The 15,493-nt window shown below is 39.3% G+C and overlaps 1 protein-coding gene across 9 annotated transcripts in view; it reads right to left on the bottom strand.

Annotated features, from left to right (window-relative positions):
- SUPT20H (SPT20 homolog, SAGA complex component) overlaps window positions 1-14,663 on the bottom strand; it is a 35,485-nt gene extending 20,822 nt beyond the window's left edge. For 5 of the 9 annotated variants that reach the window (XR_006171954.1, XM_042838734.1, XM_042838739.1 and 2 more), the window contains exons 1-9: window positions 14,601-14,663; window positions 11,112-11,209; window positions 9,468-9,503; window positions 8,374-8,432; window positions 8,208-8,274; window positions 2,304-2,433; window positions 1,603-1,706; window positions 1,008-1,124; window positions 849-902 (exon numbers count right to left, since the gene is read on the bottom strand). Coding sequence is in view for 8 of the 9 variants with exons in the window: in XM_042838734.1 (XP_042694668.1) it covers window positions 849-902; window positions 1,008-1,124; window positions 1,603-1,706; window positions 2,304-2,433; window positions 8,208-8,274; window positions 8,374-8,432; window positions 9,468-9,503; window positions 11,112-11,114 (570 nt within the window). In the remaining variant the exon portion in view is untranslated. Of the gene's footprint in view, window positions 1-848; window positions 903-1,007; window positions 1,125-1,602; window positions 1,707-2,303; window positions 2,434-8,207; window positions 8,275-8,373; window positions 8,433-9,467; window positions 9,504-11,111; window positions 11,210-11,361; window positions 11,464-14,600 lie in introns of those variants that run through there. The other 4 variants (XM_042838736.1, XM_042838742.1, XM_042838740.1 and 1 more) reach the window with 3 other exon arrangements.
- Window positions 14,664-15,493: the final 830 nt, after the last annotated feature.

Genomic DNA, 15,493 nt, shown 5'->3' with positions numbered 1-15,493 from the left:
AGTCATTAAGAGTTACAGACTTTGGTTAGGGTTTCTAAAAGGAAAAGAGAATCCACTGTAAAATGTAGCGTGGTTTCTTTTCTTTCCCTTTTTATTTTTACATCACAGTAGTGGGAATGAAATCAACTTTCCCTTATCTTGATGGACAGGCAATCAGTGACATAAAGATTACAGAATCACAGAATGTTTTGGGTTGGAAGGAACCTTTACGGTCACCTAGTTCCAACCCCCTGCTATTGGCAGGGACACTTCCCTCTAGATGAGGTTGCTCAGAGCCCCATCCAGCCTGGACTTGAAGGCTTCCAGGGAGGGGGCATCCACAACCACACTGGACTGCATGGGACTTCGGATTACAGTTTGAAATGTAGTTTAGCAAGATTGTGGTCCTAAAAAACAGGTGAGTGGTTGCTTGCTTCACAACGTTTAACTAACTTTAACTGTACAATCAGAATTATTTAAGATTCTCTTTACTGTAATAACATCAATAACAATGTGCTGCTGAAGGAGAAATTGTATTAAAAGACTATAATTACTGCTCCAGAGTTGTATGTTGAAGATTACTGAAGTAAGGTAAACTAGTTAGAGTAATTCCAATAATGTCATTTTGCATTATCAAAAGACAAGATCTGTTTCTATTAGCAATTCCTACCATTTTCTGTGACATCTTAGGGGAAGATACTATGAACAAGTTAATTCAACAGCTCTCAGGAGCACATAGCATGCATCACTATGCACATCATAATCAGTTTGAGTAAATCCACAATTTTGTGAGTTATGCTTATCAGATTTTTTTAAGCTAAGCATATTCACCACATCACTGCAAAGTTTTAAAATAACTGCTGACTTACCTGTGTCCATTTGTGGTTGTCACTTGTTATAGAGTGAACATCACAAATTAAGGTCTGATGGGAAAGGCATAATTATAGTTAGCTTTGTGAGTTATTAATATATGTCCAGTAAGAGCTGTAACTACTGTAACAGTGAGAAATAGATGAAACACTTCTTACCTGCATTGTAGGACGCAAAAGAATGTGCTTGCTTTGGTATGTTGGAGATTTCATGTTACCAGACTGCCTATAGTCACGTATTTCCGCTATGACACATCCACAGTGAAAAATATTAACCTGGTAGAAACAAAGAGCAACTTGTAAATATCCAAATATTTGCCTATGTGCCTCAACCCCAGCCTCAAAAATCAGTATCACTGATACTACAGATAAAAATACCAATTTTGTCAACATCAGTGATGTTACCAAAAGTGTCATGTATGAGCTTCAAATGTTTTATTTCACATGTGAACAATGTAGATTCAAGAAATTCTCATGTCAAATATTTCATTACAATAAAAAACAGAGAATGTTTTGCTGAGCACAGTCTAAGTTGCCTGTCATCCTAAATAACAGCAAAGCCTTCTATCCCATTCTCCCTCATTGCTATGAATTTTTTTTTTTAGTTATCAACAAATTATTTGAGGCATTCAGTATTTTGGCTTCAAATGCACAAGCATTTTATACCTTTTTGGAATCACCTATGTGAAGCATTCACAATTCAAAGTCTATGTAGGTACAAAGCAATTTATTTTTGAAAACAAAACTTTCAAACCTGAGATTTTTCTAAGAGATCAACCAAAATAGGCGGTAACTCCTCTGCATCCAAATATTCAAGCAGCTCTCCTTCCTCATAAGGCAGTCGAATGGTCTCAGAATCTGAATTTAAACAGAACATTGCTTTTATTTTGCCATTCATGTTCAGACTTTAACAAAGTGAAATCTAAAACAGAGTTGGTGGAAGCTTATCAAAATCACCAATTTTTTTTTTTTAATATAAAAATGTTAATTTTTATATGCATTTCTGTTCCCAGAGCATGATTTTATTCTTACTGTGCTAGAAAACAATGTTCCTTTATATCTCACTGGACACTGCACGTTCTTACTGCATGCCACAGTACCAGGTGGCACGAAGGTGCAACCAAAATGGAAAGCAGCTGACTTTTAGCAGGTGCAGATATAGGAGCTAGTGAAACAAATTATTTAGGAGAAGGAACCCGAAGTGAGAAAACTTAAATAAGGGAACCAGGAAGGAAAGGGAACAGTTATGAAGCCGTGGGGAAATAAGAGAGTGAAAGGCTGTTGAAAGATCATTATCTACTGATTTACGTTATGCTATTAGAGAAAATGAAGATTTGAAATACAGGTTTTTTTAATGTTAGAAGCAAAACAGTTAAATATAAGCAATAGAAACACATTCTAACTATTTATAGAGCATTCTGAATAGTTTTAAAGATTAAGTAGCAAAAATATTACCTGAACCATTTTTTCCCCTGAGCATAAGTGAATAACCCTCATTTCCCGGATAGAGGTTCACTACCAGACATGACAACGTCTCCTGCATAACCAGCTTCTCAAGTAAATTCACATTTCGCCTCAGCTTCTGCTTTAAAAGTAAACATTGCTCATGAACATAATACTATCAAGTAATTAGTAGCATTAAAAACAATTGCCAGAATCAGAATACTATTAAGATACATGCTTCGACATTAATCTAAATAAGCCCAGTTAAATTTAATTTGAATGTATTCAGGAGATTATATTCATTATGTATTATTTTACATACTTGCACACATATTTTTTAATCACTCATTTCAATAACAAAACAAAAATAACAACAATCTCAAGTCCACAGTTAGCAAGAATGGCCTTAGGCTACAACTTACTATGTCTTAAATCTGTGGCATGCCTTTCTTTGGTAACATTACTGTGTGCACTTTTAAAATACAATTTACACTGTTTGACACCAACAACGAAGTATTTACTAATGTGAAAGAACATACATTTCCCGATTAAAATACTGAATTACAGCATTTGGAATCTTTGTTAATTGCATTAACTTGCCTGTATTTGCTGAAATCTGATGTAACAGCTACAGAGACTATTCCCCCATTAAGTGTAAGAAAGATCTTTTTTCTGAAAAACTGTATTTTATATATATATATATATATAAATGAATGCATATTTCAAAGACCCCAGGTGTATCTTAAATGCAAACATATTTAACAGCCGTTTAAAAATTAAAACTGTGATCTCTAAACTTGAAGTCATTTTATGTCTTGTGATGGGAGGCTAGAACTCACAGCTGAACACTAGTAGCAGGTGAAGGTATTCACTGAAGGGTAATCTTAGTGCTCTGGTAAGTCTGCCCAACTGCTTATTTCGTATACACCCACTAAATAGTAGTGGGATGGCTCCTTTTGAACAGATTTTGTTTTCCAGATAATGAGGAGACAGAAAACAGAATTATTACTTCTACAGAAACCATTCCTAAGAGAAAACAATTAAAATAACAACAAAAAAGCAACAAACATAAGTAAGCACAGCAATGTAATCCAACAGACCATTTAACAAGTATATATAAAGAAAAAGAGAAGCAAAATCTTTCATCTCTTTCTAAGTAGTTTTGGAATAACAGCACAAAGTTAACTCCCTCCACGCATCATGAATAATGGTGGCTTCATTCCACTTCCTTTTACAGTTTAAAAATTGTGGAAGCTAACACAAAGGAAAGAATGAAGTCTCACAAGTTCTGAAAAACAGATGTGGACAGAACTGGAGGAATGGAACAGAAGAAGAGAAAATACATCTCGGCAACAAGTAAGACAGATAAAGAATGCCATTGTTCTGGAGGTGTAGCTCATAAGGTAAAATCTTCAATTAAGATTCCTATTAGACTCCTGGAAGCCATCTACCCAAAAGAAGAGACTGCACATACACAGCTTCAATTGCCTACACATCACTGTGTTTGTCTGCCAGCCATCACCTTCACTTAGACACAGAATGAAGTACTCAGGGGTACAGTAATTACCATTTGAAAAGAAGGTCAGCACTCAACTGCTCTGACATCTTCTAACATTTTTTCACAGAAGAGGGGGGTTGGAATTACAGAATCTTGAAGATTGGAAAAGACCTCCAAGATCACCCCATCCAACAGCCCACCTGTCACCAATATCTCCCCAATCACCACATCCCTCAGAACAACATCTAAACGTTCCGTGAACACCTCCAGGGTCAGTGACTCCATCACCAACCTGGGCAGCCCATTCCACTGCCTGACCACTTTTTTGCAGAAGAAATTTTTCCTATTGTCCAACCTGAATCTGCCTGGGGCAACTTGACACCATTCTGCCCAGTCCTAAAGGAAGGACCTGTGGAGATCATCAAGTCCAAGCCTCTGCTAAAGCAGGTTGCCTACAGTCGGTTGCACAGGAAGGATTCAGGTGGGTCTTGAATATATCTAAAGACAATCAGGTGAATGTGAGAACATTCCTGTGTTCCAGTTTGTACTTGCTGTCTCTTGTCCTGTCACTGGGCACCACCAAAAAGACCCTGCCACCCACTCTCTACATCAACATTTTCATATTCAGTTGTAAAACGGCATTAGGAAGATAGAAAGGAATATGTGAATTACCAAAAAACGAAAATAAGATCAGAATATGCAAGACAGTTTTAAGAAGAAAATGATTTACTAAAGTTATATGTAAAATTAAAAAAAGTCTAGTTCAACCTTTTATTTTCATGAGCTTAAGAAAAACTACTATTCAACTATGCACATTATTTTATGAAAATTGTAAGCACAGATTAATTTTAACTGACCAGTAATCACAAAAAAATTCTAAATAAACAGGTCCTTTTTTTTTTTTTTCCTACCCCAGAAATTTGTCCATGCATACAAGATTTATTTTTATAAGGGGACTATGCTCTTCAAACATCTGACAAGTAACATATACAGTGGCAATTCAATTGTAAAAGTAATTAAATTGAGTTAATCACATTACTCTGACAAATTTATTCAGGGAAATACATTAGGTTTACCTTTCAGTTTTCATTTTCTATTCAATAATTGTTAACCAATTACAGCTCAGCAGGTATTTTTGTTTGTTTTTGAGGAATATGAGAAAGGATGCAAAGGAAAGAGCAGACAACAAACAAACAAACACACCTGGGAACTTTCTGGCACTTCATCCATATGAGCTAAATTTCATCTGATGGATGCTAAGAACATTTTAAAATAAAAAACCTCCCCAAGTCCTTGGAGTAAACTGGCATTTAAGCACAGAAGTTTCAGTAAGCAGGTAGTTAGTTACCTTTCACTAAGATGAAAATGTCTGTAACCACAGAATCAGCTTTCTCCTTTGAGCTGGCTATTGCAGGTGGTAGCTTTGAACTGATATTAAGCTCGGATGTATGGACACATTTCAAAGATTAAGAAGTGGATTGAGGTGGATTACGTTTCTCAAATGTTCATCACAGTATAACACAAGAATTCAGACACAAAACAACCAAGTCAGTTATACTGCTGTTATACCAGCTAAACCTCCCAACTCTCTCTGACATCACCTGCAGAAAAGTGGCACCCTTGTCTCCCTGAAAACACCCTGAGCACACAAATACTGAATATTCCTGCCTAACAAGACTTACATGTTGGCTCTATGCTATGTTTGTTACTTCTTCATTCTCAGCTATAATTAAAATGTTAACTTTAATATCTTAGTCTTCCCCACAATGCATCACTGTTGAACAAAAATTGATTTTATCATTACTATGAATGCTTTTCTTGCCCCTCCTATAACACCTTAAATCAATTTTCCCAATTGCCTTTACAACTGAAAAATAAAATAAAATAAAATAAAATAAAGAGAATATATACATAAAAGTAAATTAAAAAAAAAGGTCTTGTAGCTATTTACTATCTGTGAAATGAAAATCTAAGAAAAGAATGACAAAATGGCTTGCATTGGAAGGGACTTTAAAAGATGACCCAGTACCAACCCCCCTCCATGGGCAAGGTTTCCACCCAGCTGTTCAGGGTGCCCAGGGTCCCATCCACCCTGACCTCAAATGCCTTCAGAGATGACGCACCCACATTTTTGGGCACCCTGTGCCAAAGCCTCACTACCTTCTGAGTATAGAATTTTCTCATAACATCTACTATAATTCTCTCCTCTCTTAGTTTAAAAGCATATTCCCTTGCCCTATCACCACTAAACCACATAAAAAGTTGATATCCTTTCTGTTTATAAGCTCCCTTCAAGCACTAGAAGGCCACAATGAGGTCTCCCTGGAGCCTTCTCTTCTCTAAGCTGAACAAGCCCAGCTCCCTCCTTCCCTCTCCTTTTTTCACAGGAGAGGTACTCCAGCCTCTGAGCATCTTCATGATCGCCTCTGGACGCATTCCAACAGCTCTGCATCTTTACTGTGCTGGGGGCCCTATGCCTAGATGCAGGTGAGTCCTTAACAGACTTCTTCCCTTGCCTTTACACATATTTCATTAATTCCAACATCACTGTACAAATGCAGAGAAGGTGCACAATCACGGACTGGACAACATCACTAATTCTTTGCAGGTCCTGACAACGAAATAAGTTGTAAATAAAGAACAGTTTGTCTGTGCTCACCATCATAATCTGCACATAGTTAATAGTATTTTCTAATTTTAAGTTATTAGAAGAAACAAAGTTTAAGTTTTTTTTTGGTATCATTTTATTTCTACTGCATAATCTCACTGGTTTCAGGAAATTTTTCTTAACAGCCATCATAATTTCAGTGACATCACTTTCTTGAAATCTTGAAGGTTAACTGATCTCACTGTACGAATCCTGTCTTATTCCACTCCTTTCAACTGCAGCATGGAAAAAGAGACAAAAGACCTGGATTTTTGATTGCTTAAAAAAAAAGTGAACAGTCAGCATCTCCTATTTTCAGTAAGCCACTGCCTTTTTCAGTGTCTTCTTCTGTTAGATAACTTAGGAAGGAATTTTGAAAGGCCAAGATCTATTCAAAGTGAAATCATAGATCTTACGGTAAATTTTTTTCCAGAATACTTCCTGAAGGGTAAATAGTTAAGAATTAATTTTCAGATACAATTCTTCATACTTATTCCTTTTTTAAACTATAAAAAGGGCAGAGGCGAGTATGTTCTGAAATACTCATTCCACAGTCAACCAGTTTTAATTACTCAACACACCCAAAACAATTAGAATAATTCATATACCATAATGAGTAATTATTCCTCAAGGGAAAAAATCAAAACCATCTCATATGATGTCCCACCTGGTTGCATTAGTTTTAAGACTTCCTAAGGTATGACAACAGTGTAGCTAACCACATGTCAACAGTCTCAAAGTAAGAATTACCAAGGGAAATTATATAGCCACTGTTACACACAAAGGAAGATCAAATATAAGTAGTTGCATGGGAAAAAGCTTTTGATCTAATCTTTTCTAATCACCTAATGAAATGCTTTTAACTTAAAGTAGACTACCACAGCTATCACAGGCAACTGTTTCTTCACTTTCAGACCATTTGCTTCTGAATGGCCAATGTGTTTACAGCTTACATCACTAAAAGGATGCAGTACAGCAACAGAAATTTTGACAGTTCTATACATCAAAATCTCTGAAGTCATTGGTCAATCTCTAGTCAGAATACTGTTTCCTTCTTGTTGTAGTCAATTGAGACCAATAGCAGTCCTGTGTTGATGGATGAAGTCTCAAAAAAAACCATTGTGCTCTGAACATCACACCTTAATCTTCAAGCTTCTCATTTTCAGCAATTAGAATCCACAGCACAAGACCAAGATATCAGTTAACTCTCCACATCTCAGTCCAGATTCAGCAACACTACTGCATGTAAACCCTAATTTTATCAAATCTTCTAGTTTAGCAATCCCAGCCTTCTCCTTGCTGCTCAAATATCTTCTTATCCATTTGCTACTGATGGCTTAATCTTTTCATCTCTGTATTTTGCTTAACATTTTTACTTGCATTTGTGATATAAATCAGCATCATACACTACATAAAACTAACTACTGCAGATTCATCTTGTTTCCATATACAGAAAAGCATCTCAGAAGTAAAAATCTTCACAACCCTCTGGTAGCATTCAAGTTCTTTACCTTTAAAAACAGATTTGGGGTTATCACATAGTCAGTGGCACTCATCTTGCTTTTCAAATTGAATTAAGAAAATTCTGTAAGGTTACACAGTCGGTTTAATCCATGCAAGTCATTGTTTCTACTGAAGTCTTAACCTTTAGTAACCACTACAGCCACCAGTCCTTACTCTTTTTTCGATAAAAGAATGAAACACAAAATAATCTACTCTGAACTTCCCAGTTCAGACAGCACTGGAAATCTGCCGAGAAGTTTTCACTTACCTTTATCTCAGGCTCTTTTTCACATTCTTCTATATATAAATCATAGAGTTTTTGAAATACAGATTTTCTGAAATTTTAAAAAAAAAACAACAACACCTTAAAATGTAACCAAAATTAAATCAAAGAAATGCTATTTAAAAGATACTAAGTCTGAAACTCTCACTACCTTCCGCTGGATAAATATTTTCTTTTGGGAGGTCTCTGACGAGCACTTTCAATGATGTACTGGAAGAGAAAAATAAATCAAATAGTACATATCCTACAAGGAAATAGAATTCTAGTTTACATGTGATTTTAGTCATTAATGGACTTTTTTTCTACGTATACAGTAAGTTACTAACAGAATAAATGGTTAAAAATGTACTAAAAGTTGTCTACTGTATGCTATATTCATCAACAAGGAGCCATCTCATTTTAGCAGTGAAATACAGCATTACACAGCTATGGCATGAGTTGCATGCAAAGACTTAATTTTACATCCATGCTTTATAATTACAGTAATAAATATTTGCTTAAGTTAACACACTCACATACTAAGATAACTTTCTCAGATAATCAATTTGATGTGTACTGGCTCAACAGTGTTTTATAAATCGTGCATTCTCCAACATAGCCAACTTACAGAAATGTAATTATACCCTTGTCTCTTGCATTTACATTAGGTTTCAATTAGAAAAAGAGTATGAATAGAACTACCATCGCACCAAATGTCACCAGTATTCTAACAAACTTTACCCAAATGTCTGTATGTTTCTCCAGAGTACTTCTCCAAAGAGTTTAGATTAACAGTATTTCAGCGAAAACGTGTTTCTGTGGGAAAACCTATTGCCATGAGCAATGTTGGAAACCATTATACCATCATGAAATAGCATGAATATAAGGGCACTTGCCTTTTCATTCCAACTGGGCTATTGTTAAACACAACTTTGCCATATATTTCTTCTATCCACAATCATGATTTTAAAACTTTATTTCACTGCTCACAGATTAGTTGCTTTTAAAAGGGGAAAAACTTAAATGTTGCAAAGTCTATAATCATTGCATCAGATGATATTCTCAGTACAATGGATAAGAGACAGATGGCTGGCCTAGCAACTTTAGAATTTTACAAATCCACTGCTAAATGTATGGATCATTATTTATACACACACACACTTACATGAACACACTCTCTGCCTCCCACTACTTTCCACAATTGCATTTCTTATACTGGGATTGTACTTAAAATATACTATGCTCCAGCAAGTAATTATTGCTTACCTCTGCTCGATCCAGTGCCTGTTCTAAAGCTTGCTGCTGCAAGATTATAAAGACACTTTTTTTAGAAAACATGTTAATTGTTTGAAAACCTTGTACATAAAAGCCACCATAAAAAACCTTCAATTACTGCTGATATGAATTAATGGAATGTGGTCTCAAATATTCTTTGCTCCCCTCCCCCCCTCCAAACTTAGTAAGTGAAACCTCAAGTAATTACATAACAACAATTAATCCTGCTACCAAGTGTCTACATTTGCCAAGTTCTGGCTACATTACAAAGAACAATGAAAGGCAGTTAGAGTTAAAAGTGGGAAAAGAAATTATACTTCAGAAAGGTAATTACAAATATTAATAAAAACCATTACAGACAGAGTAGAAAATCTGTACTCCTTTAAGCTGGCTACTAACTCGATATTAAGCCTAAGTCTTTCTGAACAGCACAGCCTACACAGAAAACATTTAATGTTCAGGCACAAATGTCAAAGAATGGTAATTTTTTAATAAAAAGGGAACGTAGATCCTGCACTCAGAACATTATTTCTGTACGCAAGAAAATATGGAAGTTTCTTATGACATACTTTTAAGTGTAGAGGAATCTGGGGGTGTTGGTCAGCGCTTGACTGAACATGAGCCCCCAGTGTACCCAGGTGGCCAAGTAAGCCAACAACAGCCTGGTTGTGATAGGAAGTGATAGGACAGGAAGGATAGGAAGTGATAGGACAGGAAGGAATGACCTTAAACTACACCAGGGAGGTTCAGATTGCATTCTCTTCTTTAAAAGAGTGGTCAGGCACAGGATCACCAGTTAGGTGGCTGAATCACCATTCCTGGAGGTGCTCAAGAGGCATGTAGATGTGGTATTAAGGGACATGGTTTAGTGGGCAATATCACTGGTAGGTAGATGATTGGACTAGATAATCTTAGAGGTGTTTTCCAACCTTAACAATTCTAACCTTCTAATCTGCTTAACAGCAGATAAAATCCATTGCAAAATGAAAAAAGAAGAACATTAAAAAAGTGTATGGGAACTGTAGAATCACAGCCTGAACCTCTGATTGATCACCTGAGGCAAGCACTGAGTCAGCCATGGGAGCAGAGGTCAAGGCAATTCACCTGTGTGACCAGAAGGGGTGGAGCCTGGCTTCACCTCTCCTAGACACCATTTAAGGGCTGACTGTCACTGAGGAAGGATCTCTCTGTAGATATTGCTTCTCATGGAGTTTCCTGTGAACCTACAACACCAGTGAGCACTTTCCATTTAACTGATTATCTTTCCAAACGTGATAATCTTAGTAGCCTAACTTCTTTGTATTCTATACAACATCATGCAAAAAGGCAGAGTGGAAAAAGTACTTGCACTTTGTACTAGCTGTCTAATGTCATACATGACTCAAAACATACTGCAGTCTTTATGTGATTCTCCTGGGATGTGCTGGGCAATGACTAAGCATTTAGGATAAGTTATAAAGGAAAACTGAAAAAAAGAAAAAGAGGGGAAAAATAAAAAGAACTTAGGAGCAATAAGCAAGATCAAATTTTTTAAGGAAATCAAATATTAATCACTCTATCCTCATCAGTCAGAGCTAGCAGACTCTAATAAAAAGATCTGAAAATAAATTATCTAAATATATTATTATAACTTACCATTATAGTTGAAGCCAGGTGACCAAGTTGTGAGATAATTAGCTACAAAGTTTGGTGCAGCAGGCAAAGAATCATATTTTATGGTCACACCTGGGGTACTGAAAGATCAAGGAGAAAAAAAAATAATCACTACATGACTAAATAAGCATTCTTTTCAGATACAATGTTTTAAAGCACAGAATGGCTCAGCATGGAAGGGACCTCAAAGATCATCTAGCTCAACCCCCCAGCCCCAGGCAGGGCTGCCAACCTCTAAATCAGGCACCCATTCAAGCTGCCCATCCATTCTGGGATTCTGGGCTCCACCCAACCAGACCTTGAACACCTCCAAGACTGCTGTTCAACATCACTGAGCAACCTGAAAAACAGTTAATAAAAACAGTTGTACTTAAACCTCATTTCCTTTGTATCCTTTCTTTCAAAAGTGGGGAAAAAAAAGCACCACATTCTGTTAGTTTAAGTGCAGAAGTTCATATTCTAATGACTTCACACAATCATATTACTTCTAAAAAATAGAATAACTATACAATTGAAATTAAACAGCCAAGTATTGTGTTCTATCATAGGCACCCCAACCACCAAAATGAGAGAAGCACAAAAGGTTCCTATATTTAATTACAACTAGCCAGAATATTTAGCATACCCAATTATGTGTTTTGTTTTTGTCTCATGAAGTGTAACAAGGCCAAGTGCAAAGTCATGCACCTGAGTCAGGGCAATTCCAAGCACAAATACAATTTGGGCAGAGAATGGCTTGAGGAGAAGGATTTAGGGGTGTCAGCTCATGAAAGACCCAACGTGAGTGGACAATGTGTGCCTGCAACCTAGAAGGCCAACCCTATCCTGGGTTGCATCAAGAGGAGTGTGACCAGTAAGCTGAGAAAGGTGATTCCACTCCTCTACTCTATTCCAGACCCCACCTGGAGAACTGTGTCCAGTTCTGGGGCGCCCAACACAAGAAGGACATTGAGCTGTTGGAGCAGGACCAAAAGAGGGCCATGAAAATGGCCATGAACCATTTCCTCCAAGCTCAGAAGCAGTGTATCTTGAGGAATAGGAAGGCTGGTAAGAATTTGCCAGGAGGTCTCTATGGCTCAACAAGATGATCCTGGAATTACTTTTGCACAAAAAGAAAGTCTACAGGAAGTGTAAGGATGAACAGGTTACCTCAGAGGACAACCAGGTTAGGAAAGCTAAAGCCCAGATAGAATTGCATCTAGCCATGCACATAAAAGGGAACAAGAAGAAATTCTACAGGTATAGCAGCAATAAAAAGAAAGTCAGGGAAGATGAGGGTCCCTTCCAAAATGAAAAACGAGGTCTGGTCATGAGGGATACAGAGGAAGCTGAAATGCTCAGTGACTTCTTTGCCTCAGCCTTCACTTGCAAGGGCTCTAGTCGCACCGCCCAAGCTGCAGAGAGCAAAGTAAGAACTGGGAGAAGGAAGACCTGACCACAGCAAGTGAAGATCAGGTTCAAGACCATCTAAAGAACCTGAAGGTACACAAGGCGACAGAACCCAATGAGATCCATCCACAGCTTCTGAGGGACCCAGTGGATGAAGATGCCAAACCACTATCCAACATATTTGACAGATCATGGAAGTCTGGTGAAGTTCCCGCTGATTGGAAAAGGGGAAACATTACCTTCACTTTCAGGAAGGGAAAGGAAGATCATTCAGGGAACTACAGGCCAGTCAGCCTCACTTCTGTGCCTGATAAGATCACAGAGGAGATCCTCTTAAGTCCCTACTAAGGCACATGGAAAATAAAAATGAGCTGATTGGTGGTAACCAATATGGCTTCACCTCGGGTAAGTCATACCTGACAAACCTGGTGGGCTTTTATGGTGGAGTTGCAGAGTCAGTAGATAAAGGAAGAGCAATTAACATCATCTACCTGGACTTGGGCAAAGCATTCGATGCTGTCCTGCATGACATCCTCATCACCAGCTTGGAGAAAAACGGATTTAATGGATGGACTACACGTTGGATAAGGAATTGCCTGGATGTTTGCATTCAGAGAGTTGCAGTCAACAGCTCAATATCCAAGGGGTGATCAGTGACAAGCTGCATTCCTCAGGGACTCGTGCTGGGATAGGTTCTATTTAACATATTTGTAAGCAACATGGACAGTGGGATTGAGTGTAACCTCAGCAAGTTTGCAGACAACACCAAGCTGCGTTGACACACTAGAGGGAAGGGATGCCATCCACAGGGACCTAGACAGGCTTCAGAAGTGGGCGCATGCCAACCCCATGAAGTTCAACGAGGACAAGTACAAGGTCCTGCACCTGGGTTGGGGAAATCCCAAGCACAAACACAGGTTGGGTGGAGAATTGAGAGCAGCCCTGAGGGGAAGGATTTGGGAGTGTTGGCTGATGGAAAACTCAATTTGAGGTGGCAATGTGAACTTATAGCCCAGAAGGCCAACTGTATCCTGGGTTGCATCACGAGTGGCATGACCAGAAGGTGAAGGAGGTGATTCTGCCCCTCAACTCTGCTCTTGTGAGACCCCACCTGGAGTACTGCATCTAATTCTAGATTCCCCAAACCAACAACACTATGCTGTTTGAGTGAGTCCAAAGAAGGGCCACTAAGATGATCAGAGGGCTGGAGCACCTCCCCTATGAAGATAAGCTGAGAGATTTGGGGCTTTTCAGCCTGGAGAAGAGAAGGCTTTGGGGGAACCTTATAGTAGCTCTCCGGTACCTGTAGGAGGCCAACAAAAAAGCTGGGGAGGGACTTCTTCTAAGGGCATGTAGTGACAGGACAAGTGGAAACAGTTTTATACCAGAAGAGGGTAGATTTAGACTAGATATGAGAATGAAATTCTTTATTGTCAGGGTGGTGAGACGCTGGAACAGGTTGCCCAGAGAGTCTGTGGATGCCCCCTTCTTGTAGGCATTCAAGACCAGGCTGGATGGGGCTTTCAGCAACCTGTTGTAGAGGGAGGTGTCCCTGCCTATAGCAGGGGATTGAAACTAGATGATCTTAAAAGTCCCTTCTAACCCAAACCATTGTATGAATTCTGTGAGCGTACTGTTTTGGGTGAATGCTTTCCCAGACTTCAACAGGCATCTGTTAGCTACCACACACAGCTTTGCTCAGCAATTCCAACGTGTTACCAACTTCCACAGAAAACATACAGAGCCTCACACCAGACTGAAAGCTGCTGGCAAGCGGTGGGCAAGGAGCGGTCCATAGAGGATGGCCGTGGGCAGCCCAGCCACGCTTATCGCTCGACGGCACCGCCGACTCCGCAGAAAAGGGCCTAAATCCGAGGGGTGGGCAGAAACAGCTCGGAGCCGAAGACCGCAGCAGCCAGGCCGAGCTCAGCTGCCAGGCCGGGCCCTTCGCTCCCAAGACACACCCTATTCCGCCCCGCCCCGCCCCTCCCTTCAGGGCGCAGGGGTCCGCCGCGACATCGCCTCCCACATCAGCCACCTCCCTCCCGGCGCAGACAGCCCAGCAGCACCGCACTCCATTACCTGCCGGCCTCCCGCAGGGCCCTGCCCCCCGCACTGCGGACCCCGCCGCCCGCTCATCCGCCCCCTCCTCTGCCCACCGCGGCGCTCGCAGCCACTTCCGCCCCGCCACTTCCGCTCGCTGCCGGAAGGGGCGGGCGCAGTCACCATGGCGACGACGGGGTTCGGCAGTGGGCGGGAACAGACCGTCGCCGTGGAGACGGCAGGGCGGAACTTATGAGCCCCGCCTCTGTGTACGGCGAAAAATATGCAGCCGTGCTTTCCATTTTTATAAAACAATTTAAGCATATTTTTATAAAACAATTTAAGCATAGCTTTCAAGATTGCAGAAAAGACCATCCTTTTTTTTTTTTTCTGTATATTTGCGACTCCATTTTAAGTTGACGTAAATATATGTCCTGCAGATGTTCAAATGGAATGTGTACGGTTCCAATCAGATATTCACCTCGCAGAAAAGGTGTGTCTCTTGGCCAGAGAAACATATACCTCCCTTCACAATCACATCTTATTCGTGTCAGTACTTTTCAGCAGTACGTACTGTTGTGAACAACTGTTTTCAAGGACAAAGCTCAGCACTGCCTCCAAGTTAGTTTATACCTGGACTTAAGAACATTGCCAGAAAATAAATGAGCATATGTGCAAGTGTTGTGTTAGAGTGTTGTAATTACGTAGCAAGAATCCCTTGAGAGATTCTATCTACGTTACAATCCTCTTGGAAATGTTACAGAATTTGTGATGGTAGTCTGGGAGAGGAAAGGGCTTGGCGATGTATGTACAAATCCTGCTGTATGTTTCTGGCATTTATTATACTTGTTTCTATAAGAGATTTTACATTTTGAAATCTTTTGCAGAGTTCACTGATAACGCTGAAGCAGCAGACTTGCTTTCCTTGTCAT

The sequence above is a fragment of the Centrocercus urophasianus genome, unplaced genomic scaffold (genome assembly GCF_019232065.1).
Source record: "Centrocercus urophasianus isolate 14NV4802_14NV808 unplaced genomic scaffold, USGS_Curo_1.0 seq_9, whole genome shotgun sequence".
Lineage (NCBI taxonomy): Eukaryota > Metazoa > Chordata > Aves > Galliformes > Phasianidae > Centrocercus > Centrocercus urophasianus.
This window is presented reverse-complemented; position numbering and strand designations above follow the sequence as displayed.